The sequence below is a fragment of the Pelobates fuscus genome, chromosome 1, assembly GCF_036172605.1.
Source record: "Pelobates fuscus isolate aPelFus1 chromosome 1, aPelFus1.pri, whole genome shotgun sequence".
NCBI lineage: Eukaryota > Metazoa > Chordata > Amphibia > Anura > Pelobatidae > Pelobates > Pelobates fuscus.
The window spans coordinates 92,756,206-92,769,792 of NC_086317.1; the positions used below are offsets into that span (position 1 = coordinate 92,756,206).

The window sequence follows — 13,587 nt, forward strand, 5'->3', positions numbered from 1 at the left end:
ACCACTTCAGCTTAATGAAGTGGTCTGAATGCCAGGTCCAGCTAGGTTGAACCCTTTTTGCTGTAAACATAACAGTTTATGAGAAACTGTTATGTTTACATTTGGATTAATCTAGCCTCTAGTGGCTGTCTCATTGACAGCCGCTAGAGGCGCTTCCGTGATTTTCACAGTGAGAAGCCGCCAGCATCCATAGGAAAGCATTGAGAATGCTTTCCTATGGACTGGCTGAATGCGCGCGTGGCTCTTGCCGCGCATTCGCATTCAGCCAATGACATCAGAAGAGGGAGGAGAGTCCCAGCGCCGAGGGAGCCGGGCGCTGGAAAAAAAGGTAAGGGATTAACCCCTTCCTCCCCCTTCAGCCCGGCGGGAGTGGGACCCTGAGGGTGGGGGCACCCTCAGAGCACTATAGTGCCAGGAAAAACTAGTTTGTTTTCCTGGTACTATAGTGTTCCTTTAACAGCTTTATAACAGGTCTTGATGTTTTGAGGAAGAATATAGATGTGGTCAAATGGAGCTCATAACCCCTATGTCTGGGGCCCCTTACACACACTTCTACATACAGATACTACGCACACACTCACAGGCACAAATATATTAATACAAACTACCAGACAGACACAAAGATAATGAATGACATTTCATCTAGTACATACAAACACTACATCCACTACACAAACATACACTACATCACTGTACACACACTACATCAACTACTCAAACACACTCTGCGTTCACTATACACACTGCATCCGCTACACAAACAAACACAAATGGTATCTAATACAGACAAACACTACATTCATTACACACATTCTAATTCACTTCCACTATACCACATTCAGTCCTGCATCATTGTCAGCGGACTAGGTAGGGTGTGGGCGGGCCTGTATGTATTATATAGGGTTCAAATGATGTACCTATTCCCTGTCTGTAATATGTGCATGGCACATGCATTGCTTGGAATGGAATCTCTATATTTCTTTCTCCAATTAATGAGCCTCGAGCTGTGGTTGTGCGCATGGTCGTTCAACTGCTTGAGATCCTGGTTAAAGAACTGTAAGACAGACCCTGGATAGAATTATAGTAACTGTAATCTTATTAATGAGTGGAACTGTGGCTGGGAGCTGAACTGCCGATCCCATGAATCCTTCTACACTGGGGTTGGGAGGTAAGTATAGAATGAGAGGCTACCGATTGATGGACTCTCTCTCTGGACTCTGGAGGATCTCTGAGCTGCATTATTTGCCTTTGAATGTATACATTAGGAACTTTGAAGAATTTTTAAATGCATTCTTTTAGAAAAATGTTTTTTTAGGTTTTTAAAGCATTATCTATATAATCTGTTAAAAAAATAGGGAAGGCAATATGGTGATACTTTTAAGGCTGGACTTGCCATGTCTTATATAACTGCCATCCACAAACACGGTATAAACACGATATAAAGTTCTTCTGTATCATTCTGAAACATTTTAGTTTTGTATTACAAAAACAAGATCAAACTACTTCTGGTGTTATGTGTGAACTATGTAAATGTATTATTGTTTTTTTTTTAATTCTTTATTTTTGTAGTGCATATGATGTTAACATACAGGCACGTGGTACCCCAAAGGCACTCCGCATGCACATTTCAAAGACAGAGTGTATTACATGGAAAGCAATTGAATACAGTAGAACGATGCACTATTTTTTTTAAATATATATATAAACATGTTTAACTCGTAGTGTATTAAAAAGCTTAAACAGCTGTAACACGTTAGGGCTAGCTTTGCCATCTTGGAGGGATATCCAAGGAGGAAGGGTATCCAAGGAGAAAAGCAGCCGCTCCATAACCTTGACCGTGAGCAACAATATGACTAATCATGGCAACCATCAGAGGCATTAAACAAAATAATAATAACAATAGTGGAAAAATAATACAGAAATTAAGTGCAATCTACAACCTCGCTGGTATGAAATACAACTAGATTATACCCTGATTGCTTTAGGTCGCTTGTGAGTCCGCTTGTGGCGTTCAGTTTACGTCGTGTATAGGCCCTGCAGAGTGTTGTCGCCCAGTACCCGAAAGAAGAGAGTATGTCACACATATTAAACATTCAGGTTTAGATGTTGCTCATAAGGTCATGCGGCCTAGCTAAGATGTGGGCATGACAAACTGTACAATATTATAACTCGCTAGAGTCGCAGTGGGAGGCCTTCTACTCAATATCCTATAGGATCATAGTAGGTGGTTGTTTTGTCTCTGTGGGGCCCTGATAAAATTTCCAGTGGTCTGTGCGAGAAACGAGTCAGTCTTACATGAAATGTTATGACAGCATGCGCCTACATAATGGTATACAATACGTAGCTCGGGTTCGCCACCATGGCTAGTAAGGGAAGGGTGCGAGGCCGAGCTAGAAAGTTACTTGTATGTGCATTTAGGTGTACAGAGTGTAACGGGCGCATTCAGCCACAATAGTATGCTTAATCATCGTATTAACAAACTCAGTAACCAAGCAGGGGTGAGCGTTCATTTTATGGCAGCGGCTAGACTCGAAATGGTACTGTGAATTTTTACGCTTAGACATTGCTCAATCGTGTGTATAGTTATAGTAAGTAGTTAATTAGGCCATTATGCAGGCTATTCAATCAGGTCTAGCTCCCAGCGATTGGTACTTATGCTGGTATAGATTGTTTAGCTAGCAAGATACATCTGCAGTATTGTTGCTTGCCTGATTAGTTATGCATGAACAAACATAGAGAAACATGCTGTAGAAGGACAGAAAATTTACATTAAAGATTAGCTCGACATTTTAAACGTCTTACACAGAAACAAGGTGGGAGAAAAAAATAAAATAAGAAAAAACTAACAATGGTAAAACGGCAGGGTCTAGAGTTTACTTGTTAGTAATGGCAATAAGAGCGTCCCAAGTCCCATTGTGTGTCTAGGCAGGTAGCTGGGCAACGGGTAGTTGTAAGTCCTCACCCGATGCCGCTGGTGTGCTTCTGGGGGTAGTCTTGCATGTTGGTTCGCGGTGGGCACCGACCTTTTCGTCCCTCATCGTGCGGTCTGCGCCAGGTTGAGGTAAGGGTTGATGTCTTGCTGTTCTGGCGGTTGGCGCGGCTGCAAGCGAGGGACCGCTCTGAGCTTGCCGTTGCTTGGAGGCTGCGGTGTTCGGAGGACACTAGTGCTGCTGAGTGGTAAGCGGGTCGGGTTTGTCTGGCAGTCCCGCTCAGTTGTGTGCGAGGGTGGGTGATGGTGCTTGTGGAGTTAACCTCTCCTTACCGCCATCCGGCTCTCCGGCACAGTCTCTGTCTGGCTGCTGCTCTGGGGGCGCGATGCGAGTGTCTGCACAAGCGGCGCCGGGTGGCAGGGCGGATCCATGCCGCCGTTTCCTTCACTGCTAGTCGGAATGACCGACCCCTGTTGTGGTGTTGTGCCCATAGGTTGGTGCAGAGCCTCTGAAAGAAGTCGTGGACAAGTTTAGGTGGCTTTATGAGGGTGCTTTGCTTCGCGGGTCTCGTGCAGGCCGCCATCTTGTTTGGGCCTTTGCGAACTCGGTTGACCGCTGGTTCCATTGCTTGGTGAAGCCAGTGGCTGGGGTAGTCGTGATACAGGCTGAGTGGAGCCGGGATAACCCCCACCGGTCCTAGGGGGGGGGGGAGGTCCGATACTTCGGGTATCGCTTGTTTTGATGGGCCGGGAGAGCAGCTCCGAGAATTCTGCCGGCATTCAGGCTTGCGAGGTGTCCCCCGGTTCCCCAGACTCTGTAGTCCACAGTGAGGCAGGTAAGGGTTCTGGGTTGGGTGTTTTACCCCCTATTTTAGGCAAGATTCCGGATCAAGCTCGGGAGCTCACAAAAAGCATGTCTGTCCAGCTTCCCGGTCAGGCTCCGCCCCCTGTAAATGTATTTTTAAAGGAATACTGTAGCCATCAAAACAACTCAATGAAGCAGTTTTAGTTTATTGATCATGACTAAGGCCTCTAGGCCGAATTTTTTTTTTTTTTTTGTCCTTTTTGTTCTCCAATAAATACTTTTTTGCCTTCACCTTTGTGACGCCTGTGGAATTCTACGTCTTGTTGTTCTTGGTGGGCTGCGCACCCCCCTCATCAGAGCTCCTATGTAAACTTACTTGTGCGCAGCACTATATGCACTGGTTAAGATTGTGTTCATGTCTCGTACATGTCATGTAATTTACATTTAGCACAATAAAAGAACTGTCTCACTTTGAGTGGTGAATACATTGTTGGTGCATTGCTGTTGAATTTTCATATTATCAAATATCTCACCTTTTCTGCAAATCGTCTTGAATAAGTCTCATCTGCTCTTCTCTTTGTTGCCGTTCAGCAGTTTCTCTCTTAAGTATTTCTCTTTCTTCCCTGTACAATCACATTTGTTAAAAGATTCAAAACATAATATTTACATTTGTGATTAAAAAATATGGAAGTTTTCATGGTCAATACTACACACTACTCATGTCCTAATCCACGGATACCAACCACCACTTAGCAATTGCCATTGTGCAATTTATATATCTATACATGAAGATAAAGGTGGAATAAAGAAGCTTATCCTGAGCACTACTTAAACATAGAATAACTGCATTTTAAAGTATAGCAGACATCGAGATATGCAGTCATTAACCTGTCTTTCCTTCTTTAGACCTACATGAGGCAGGTGTAGATTTAAGTTACATAATAAAAGGGGTTCATTTCTACTGTCTAGCATTGAAAGCAGGCTTTCCTAATGTTAATCTCTATGGGAAATGTTAAAACCTACAGCAGTGGCTCATTCCCAGTCATTAAGCGTTATGTTTTATATAATGGAACAGACCATAACTGGTAATCAAAGACCTCCAATAGGACAGATACCAATTACTGGTCAGACTTATAGTCAACATTACAGCCAGATAACTTGTTCATTAGCATGATAACAATGGAGAGAACATGTTGTTCTAAAATACAAATGCATAGAAATGTAGACTCTTCAAGGATAAAAACTCCTACTTTTGTTATACTTAGAAAAATCATTCCACGGCATAGAAACAATGTATCAAAAAAGTGTGACACTGTGGCCAAGTGTGCCTATGAATATGTAATGCACGGAGGATGAGACCAGGGTAATGTATAAATAAAGAAGGAGAGCCTACATTTCTAAGCGTTTGGACTTTGGCGTCTGCTTGGTACCTATTGTGGTGCAAATCTGTGGACCTTGGATTATATACTCCTGGAGTATTGGAAAACTAATGAAAAATTACTTAAACAACTGAGCAGGTGAGAACGCCCATGAATATATTGTCTCAGGATGCTGTTCTATAATTCCATGAGTACATATAAACATTGTAGTTTTGTTCCAAGTTTCCTGGTCTAACGGTACCCAGTCGGGGTGCCAGTGGATCCGTTACAAGTTCCAATAGTCCTTAAAGACAACTGTTTTGAAGATGTAATAATGCTCTGTTGTTGTCAAGGACATCTGTTTCTTTCCTCCCAATGCTAAAGCTCGCTGTATTATTTTTTAGGTTGGGATAGGACGGTATTAATGCTTTTGATGAAATAAAATTGTGCTATAAAAATATTTTCCTCTGACACTGTATTATTTATCAGTATTGGATGCATAATACAACCTCACAGTATCCCGGTGTTGTAAGAAATAATTCTTCCTATTTGTAGTTCTGAAAACTTAAGGTTTGCATTGTGCACCCCTAACTTGCACAGTCTCCCTTTACAATGCTATAAATATTACTTTTTACCAAGTTTTATTTTAAAAAGAGTTCACTACGGAGAAAAATACATTTACCTTGCTTTTCGTCTATCCTGGGGTCTGGTTCTTGGTGGGATGGTAACTCTTGAACGATGACTCCATTGCGGGATGGCTGAAAATAAATGATTAACTATAGGACCATAGTTTGTATTGACTTAAGGGGAACCCATCATAGGCAATACATGCATATACCTAAATTGTGTATTTTTTCGTCAAGTACTTTGATTTTAAGAGCAAGATTTGCTTTATCTTTATAAATGCCCTGACAAGCAGACTTGTTCAATTGTAATTTTCATAGGTCAACATTTATTTGTTTATTTATGCGTGCCTTCTTGTCAATCTAATTTATGGATGAATCCACCATAGATCCCTACAATAAGGCACATCAAGATTGTTCATGTTCAAATATGACACTATCCTGCAATTTAGTGATATGTCAAGCCTCAAGTAAGTAAGAACACCTAGTAATTTATTGAAAGGAGTGAGGATGTATTATACAGTAATATATAAAGATATGCAACATTGTAAAAGAACAATTCTTCACTGAAGGACACAATGCATTTTTTCATTCCCCCCTTCCCACAGTGCAATTTTTAATTCCCCCATTGAAATTTTTGATGCAGTGGATTAGATATTATTGGGGTAGATAACTGAACCATATCTCTTGTAGAATTGTACGGTTTTCTTTTAATGTTTTACATATTTCTATGTTCAAATACATAGCATATGTTTTCTTAAACTCTTCCATAATTTCACGTTTTCTAGATAAAAACAATATGTCTAGAAAAATCAATTTTGAAGATTACTTCTTCACAAAGAATAATGCAAAATGACTGACCTTGAGTTGGATCATACACTGGGTACAGATTGTTTTCGCCTTTGTTTAGTAGGCCAAATAGCTCAGTATAAAAATGTTTATTTATTATCATCTGAAACTCTTGGACAGATAACGCGGGGCCTCGTGTTTTCAGTACTGATTCCATTTCATGGAGCTGTAATAAAGAAGATTTGAATATTATTTGTTTTGAGAACTTGTAGCAGTAAATAAGACGGATACTGACAGAATGTGTTAATGTCTTCCAACATTTAATTTGTATAAAGTAACTGTTGCACATAATGTGGATCATGATCTTATACTAGTTTAACCCACAGGCTAGCACAGAGCTCCAGCATGATAGTACATTACTGATCTGTGTAGATTTGGATAGTCATTCATACTTCATCAGGGTAATTCAACGGATTTTGGCCAATTGGCAAAATCCAGTGAAAATGGAACAATGTATAGGATTCAGAACATTCACAAAGTATCGATTTTAAATTAGGTCAGGACCAAATGCATCCTGCAGGATGCAAATTCACAAAGAGCAAGTGAACGATATTTGCTGCGTGTGCTGCCAGTAGACAAATAATTAGGATTTTAAAAATCCAGGCTCAATTTGAAGCATCCTGGCTCGGATTTTTACAATCTAGGTCTGGATTTCAGACATCTGGCACTGTTTGGCAAATTAAAAATCCAGATCATCTTCAGGCTCATTCAGAGCCTTGTCTGCAAAATCCGGACAATGTTAAATGGAATCAACAATATCCTAATTTTGCATCCTGAATGGCCCGACATTGAATGGGGCAAAACCAGCTGGTACTGTATGGCATCATTCAGAATACAAAATCTGGATTTTGCTGAATAATCCTGCATGTTTTTCTGTACCGATCTCTTATATTTATCATCCTTCTCTTATGTCTGTGAGCACATTGTTCCTCTGAGTTTCCTCTTCTCATTCCTCATAGTCTTTTAGTTTTCACAGTGACAGCGCTACAGTGTCTTTATACATGATCCACATCTCTTTGCCCCCTGTCAGCTCAGTATTACGTCTGTCCTACTTTCTCTTTCATACCCCATGCCTCTCAGCTTCCTTTCAGCCTGACGTTCCCCCCTGGTCCTTCTTGCTTTTAACAAATTACCCCTCAACCTTCAATGCCACATTTATTCATTATATCCACTTTCCAACGGACAATTCCTTTATAATGTATTATAGATCCTACTGCCAAGGATCATTAATTTCTTCCTCTGGTGGAGGAAGAGGGCAGAGAACTATTGGTGACTGCCTGGTGACTGTCACTGTAGACAGATGGACTGCACAGTTGCATAATGCAGTACTTCAAAGCTAAAATGCAAAACCAAATGCTTAAAACTGTACTTCTCACATCTGAGATTCGTGCACAGTTGAGAGAAACAATAGTTATTGGTTATGTTATTGATCACACATGAGCGAGTCTGGAGCTTTATGGGACGATGACATTTTCATAAAAATTGTGTTTTTGTTTACTTCATTGCACTGCCCTTCACAAATCATCTCAGTAGTATTTATATGGAGGCAAGGGAATCAGATGTAACAGTTCCACAATAAACATATGGTGCAATATATGTGTTGAGATCTTGTGCACTCTGTTGGTTGTTGTGTCTCACAGAAAACTAAATGCACCTAGTCTTCACTGGTTTTACTTGGTGAAATCTACCGGTGGTCTCTCAGACAAAATCTTTTCACGAGTTGCTTTGAGTCACAATGTTTACAGATAAGAGAAATATTTGGTTTATATACTGGCGTTTAATTACCAGTCATGTGTTGTACTTACCGAGCTGCAGCCATTTATATGCTCATGCAGTAAAATAAGGAATACAAAGCTCATGGCTGGCAGACAGTTATAAGCTGGCTGATCAAGGCCAATAATATACTGGTCCCAAACGTACATTAAGGTGTTGACGTTTAAATAACCTGGAGCAAGAAAAAACATAAATTATTAGAATTATTATTATTAGAAGTATATATACATGGGCTAAAAACCTGTATCCCTAGGGTTTCAATTAATATCCTACTCAGGAAATCTCTAGCTATTTACATTGCTGTTGAGGTAACACTTCGTGCTGCATCTTGTCTTACAGGTTTGATACTGTATGCATTATATGTATTTTATTCGGAATGTAAGCATTGTCTGTTTCACTAGAACATCCAATGAATAAAGATTGTCCTTTTACACATAATGTATGATTGGGTTATTCTCTTTGTTCCATACATTTTGGCCTACTTCTGGGAAAGAGACCTGTACCCTTGCATTGTTTGCCTTGCATGATCCTGGTGTGATGTGCTAATTTGTTCTGATTTGTAATCATTTTGTATAGAGAACAATCAACCTTATCCAATCAGACTATGTCTACATTTTGTAAGAAATCCATAAAATCACCTTTGGTTCAGCTAATTATCTAAACTTTGAATTGCTCTTATATTGCAGACACACTGTCTCATTTTGCACCACGTGTCCTCCCAAAGTCTGGTCTAACCTTCAAATTATCTTTGCATTCTACATCTTCCATTTCTAATTTATCTAATGTATCTATGTAAACACTGTTTACTTTGTTTATTTTGTGATATTATTGTCTACTTCCTTAGACACTGGGTTTGATTGACGAGGGCTGTCTTCACGTCTTGTTCTAATTTTGGCACAATATTTAGTATTTATTTCCCCTCTGCATAGGTCTATGAATATTAGAAAAAATAATGATCCTTAAATAAAAAAAACCTTGGACCTGTAAGACCAGGGTTGCTCATTGCTCAAGCTCTGGCCCTTTAAACCATGTGAAATGAATCAGAATAATTAGACGATTTCCTACCAACAAAGTAGACACGGAGAACTGGCTGCAGCAACGTGTGTATTCCTGACCGCAGAGCTTCCTCTGGGGTTATATCTACAGAAAACAGAAATAAATATACAGATTATTATAAAGCATTGTTGCTGTCTTTCCTCCTCTACTTATATGGCATAGAACCAAGATGGACCCACTCAGTACCAGGATAACACTAAATACACCAGTGTAAGTTTCTACATTATCGGGGTAAATCACTAAAATGAGAGTTCAAAGGGAATTGAAAATTGAAGGTCAAAACAGTGAAACTGGAAATATTCTCTAACTCAGCTATGCTACCAGTTTGGCTCCTTTGACCTTCAATTTAAAAATTCACTTTGAGGTCACTTTGAATTCTCACTTTAGTGAATTACCTTGCTAATTTTATGTTGAATCCCTCACAAACGCATAATTGTTACATATAAGGCATAAGCAAACAGTATATTCTAGGAAATTAAAATTTGCCTTCAAGGAATACATGTTTTTATTAATATAAAAAATTCTAAATGTAAAGAGCCACTAAAGTCACACAGGCCACTTCATTTCAATAAAGTGGCCAGGGTGCGGTGGTCTTGTCCTTTTGTGTTTTTAAGGTTTTAATATCAGATTTTTAGAAACTACAACATTTAAAAGACAGGGTTAAATCCACCTCTGAAATAAAACTGATTGAATGCTTTCCTATGAGGAAGCTTGAATGCTTGCGTTCCTCTATGATAGTAGTTCCAACTAGTCCTCATGACCCACTAACAGTCCAGGCTTTGTCAGTATTTTCATTGGAATGAAAAAAAGGAAATACATAAATCCTGGATTGTTGGTGGGCCTAGAGGACTGATTTGGGAACCATTTGCTCTATGAGGAGCATTGGACTGTATCATCATGGAGGAGAGCATTACTCCACCATGACGCTGCTGGGGGGAAAGGAGAGGTTAGCAATGCGAGGGAGCCTTGATGACGGAAAATGGTATGTAAAAAGCTTTATTTTATGAAAAATGTATTGAAAAAAAGGTGAGGAGGGGCTCAATAACTAGGACAGGAACACTAAAGCGTTATGAAAACAGGTTTGTATTCCTATCATTATAGTGTTCCTATAAGAAAAGTTGTCTTTTGAACAAAAACAATAGACCAGTGTTTAAATTGAAATATGAAGTAAAATATGTTTAAACTATATGTAGGTATGGCTGTTTCCAAGCTCTCTGGGTATTGCTGTAGTGCTCCAATCTTGGATATATACTCATTTATCATGTAATCAGTGCTGCATCTATCCCGAGGGTGGCACTTTCAAGGGGGGCTATCAAAAACCGCTATCCCTCAATTCCATGCCACCTCACAGGCAAAAACCAGGGAGGCATCCATACTAATCAACAAAGGGGTGTCAATTACAGTCCACACCCAAGACATTGATGATCAGGGACGTTATGTCTTTATAGTGGGAACGATAAACAATATCAATACACAATTGCTAACATCTATGCTCCCAACACAAACCAATGGAACTTCCTGCACCAGGTCCTTCATTAACTATCCAAATTCCAACAAGGGACCCCTATAGTATGTGGTGATTTCAACCACGTCCTAGATGCAAAGTTGGACACAACATTATCCCCAAGGAGTTCACATTACAGACCATTACACCGCCACAGTAAATCGATACAGAAACTACTTTCCTTATACCATGTATATGATATATGGAGGCTCTATCATGCAACAGAGAAGTCATACACATTCTACTCCTCGGTGCAAAACACCTACTCCCGTATAGACAATTTCCTTATGTTGGGGTCAGCCCTAAACCAAGTGGTTGGCTGCAGCATAGGGGACATAACATGGTTGGACCATGCGCCGGTCACGCTGGAACTCAGAGACTATTATGAATATAAACAACGCAGCACCTGAAGGCTGAATATCTCACTCCTGCAGGATGACACTTTCACTCAGGAACTTAACCCCTTAAGGACACATGACATGTGTGACATGTCATGATTCCCTTTTATTCCAGAAGTTTGGTCCTTAAGGGGTTAAACAATCCCTAACGGATTACTTCTCAGACAATGATACACCAGACATGTCCCCTCAGACCATATGGTTGGCACACAAAGCGGTAGCTAGAGGCATATTGATTCGTAGAGCATCCTATTTAAAAAAATGCTTTAGTGCTAAACTCTTGTCCCAACAACAAGAACTATTTCGCCTCACTATCCAGAACCACTTACACCCATCTGCAGATTTACGCTCTCAAATTACCTCTATTATGAGGCAATTACACCAACAAGCTTTAGACGCAGTGGGATATCAGCTGCACTGCCTCAGAGCTAAATACTATATGCAGGGCAACAGGGCCAGCAAACTACTGATCAATAGATTAAAAAATTCACAGGCGAACTGGAAAATTGACTACCTCCTGGCCAGCAATGGTACCAAAGTAATGATACCTAGAGAAATCAGCAACGAGTTTGCAAGGTACTTTAGTTCCGTAGATAACTTGAACAGCAACTAGAACACCCCAGAGCCTCTGGAGACACACATAAATGCGTATCTAGACAAGATCAAGCTACCCACACTAAGTCCCCAACCAGAGGCGTAACTAGAAACCACGGGGCCCCGTTTAGAAAATTGCCCTGGGCCCCCCCCATACATCTACCTCCTACCCCACACGTCCCCGCCCCCCACACATACAGACACACAGATACACATGCAGACACATACATACAGACCCACACACATACATGTAGAGACACATACACTCATATACACACACTCAGACACATACACTCACAGACACATACACGCACAGACGCGCACACTCACAGACACACATACATTTACAGACACACATACACTCAGACACACACACACATACACACACATACACGACACACACACACACATACGCACAGTGAGACACACATACACTTACAGACACATACACTTATAGACACACACTCACAGACACACTCAGACACACATACATACACTCAGACACACACACTCACAGAAAAACACATACACACACTCAGACACACATACACTTACACATACACACATACACTTACATATACACACATACACACACACATTATTAATATTAAATGTCCACCCAGCCTCCCTACCTGGAGACCAGGTTTGGATCTGTCCCTGGGGTCCAGTGGGCCTTCAGTGCGGTGGGCGGCATTGTTCCTGTCAGACGCGGTGAGGGAGCTATTATCTCTCCGCTCTGCTCCCTCACGGGCTGTCTATTGATGCCAGGAGCCGGAATATGATGTCATATTCCGGCTCCCAGCATCAGCAAACGGCGCGCAAGGGAGTAGAGCAGAGAGAACACAGCTCCCTTGCCGCTTCTGACAGGAACTCTGCCGCCCGCCAGGGGGGTCCATTAGGTGGTCAGCGGGCCACCTCTTGGGCCCCCTATGACAGGGGGAACATGGAGGGGGCAACATCTAGGAGGCACACGTTTGCAGGGGTCGTGGCTGCGGCCAGGCCCCCTGCAGTTAGGGGCCGGTCACAACTGCGATCCCTGCGACCTTGGTAGCTACGCCACTGTCCCAAACAGAGGGAAACGTTTGTGCGCCAGTCAAGACCTAAGAAATAATAGAGGTTATTGAAGCACTCCCTACTGGGAAAGCACCAGGGCCAGATGGCTTCGCCAACACATACTTTAAGAAATATCGGGAGACCTTGGCACCCCACCTAGCTAGAGCAGACACGGAGGCGTTCTCTACAAATACCAAGCACAAAGACATGCTCCTGGCACACATTATCACCTCACCAAAACTCGGTAAATCGCCACACCTACCCCAAAACTTCAGGCCAATATCCCTCCTGAACACGGACGCAAAGATCTTTGCCATGATTTTTGCTCTGAGGCTAGGAAAAATATTGCCACACATCATCCATATGGATTAGATGGGATTCATGGTTGGAAAACAAGGATCAGACAACACGCGAAAAATATTTGATCTCATCCATAACATCAAACTGGGGTCCACAGGCGGGGGCCTACTCATGTCTCTGTACTGGACAAGGCATTTGATCGCCTCAATCGTAAATTCCTGGAGGCGGTCTTGGCCAAATTCGGTGTACCAGATGAATTCATGGCAGTGGTCCAGGCATTGCACAGCTCTCCAACGACTCTGAACGCGGGGTTCGTGTCGGACGCATTTTAAATATCGAACAGGT

At 41.4% G+C, this 13,587-nt stretch overlaps 1 protein-coding gene across 1 annotated transcript in view; it reads right to left on the reverse strand.

Annotated features, from left to right (window-relative positions):
* The window catches only part of LOC134589222 (uncharacterized), a 62,261-nt gene that overhangs the window by 3,280 nt on the left and 45,394 nt on the right, over positions 1-13,587 (reverse strand). The window contains exons 8-12 of the mRNA XM_063444326.1: positions 9,403-9,477; positions 8,370-8,509; positions 6,577-6,730; positions 5,775-5,850; positions 4,268-4,357 (exon numbers count right to left, since the gene is read on the reverse strand). Coding sequence (XP_063300396.1) covers positions 4,268-4,357; positions 5,775-5,850; positions 6,577-6,730; positions 8,370-8,509; positions 9,403-9,477 — 535 coding nt within the window. The remainder of the gene's footprint in view (positions 1-4,267; positions 4,358-5,774; positions 5,851-6,576; positions 6,731-8,369; positions 8,510-9,402; positions 9,478-13,587) is intronic.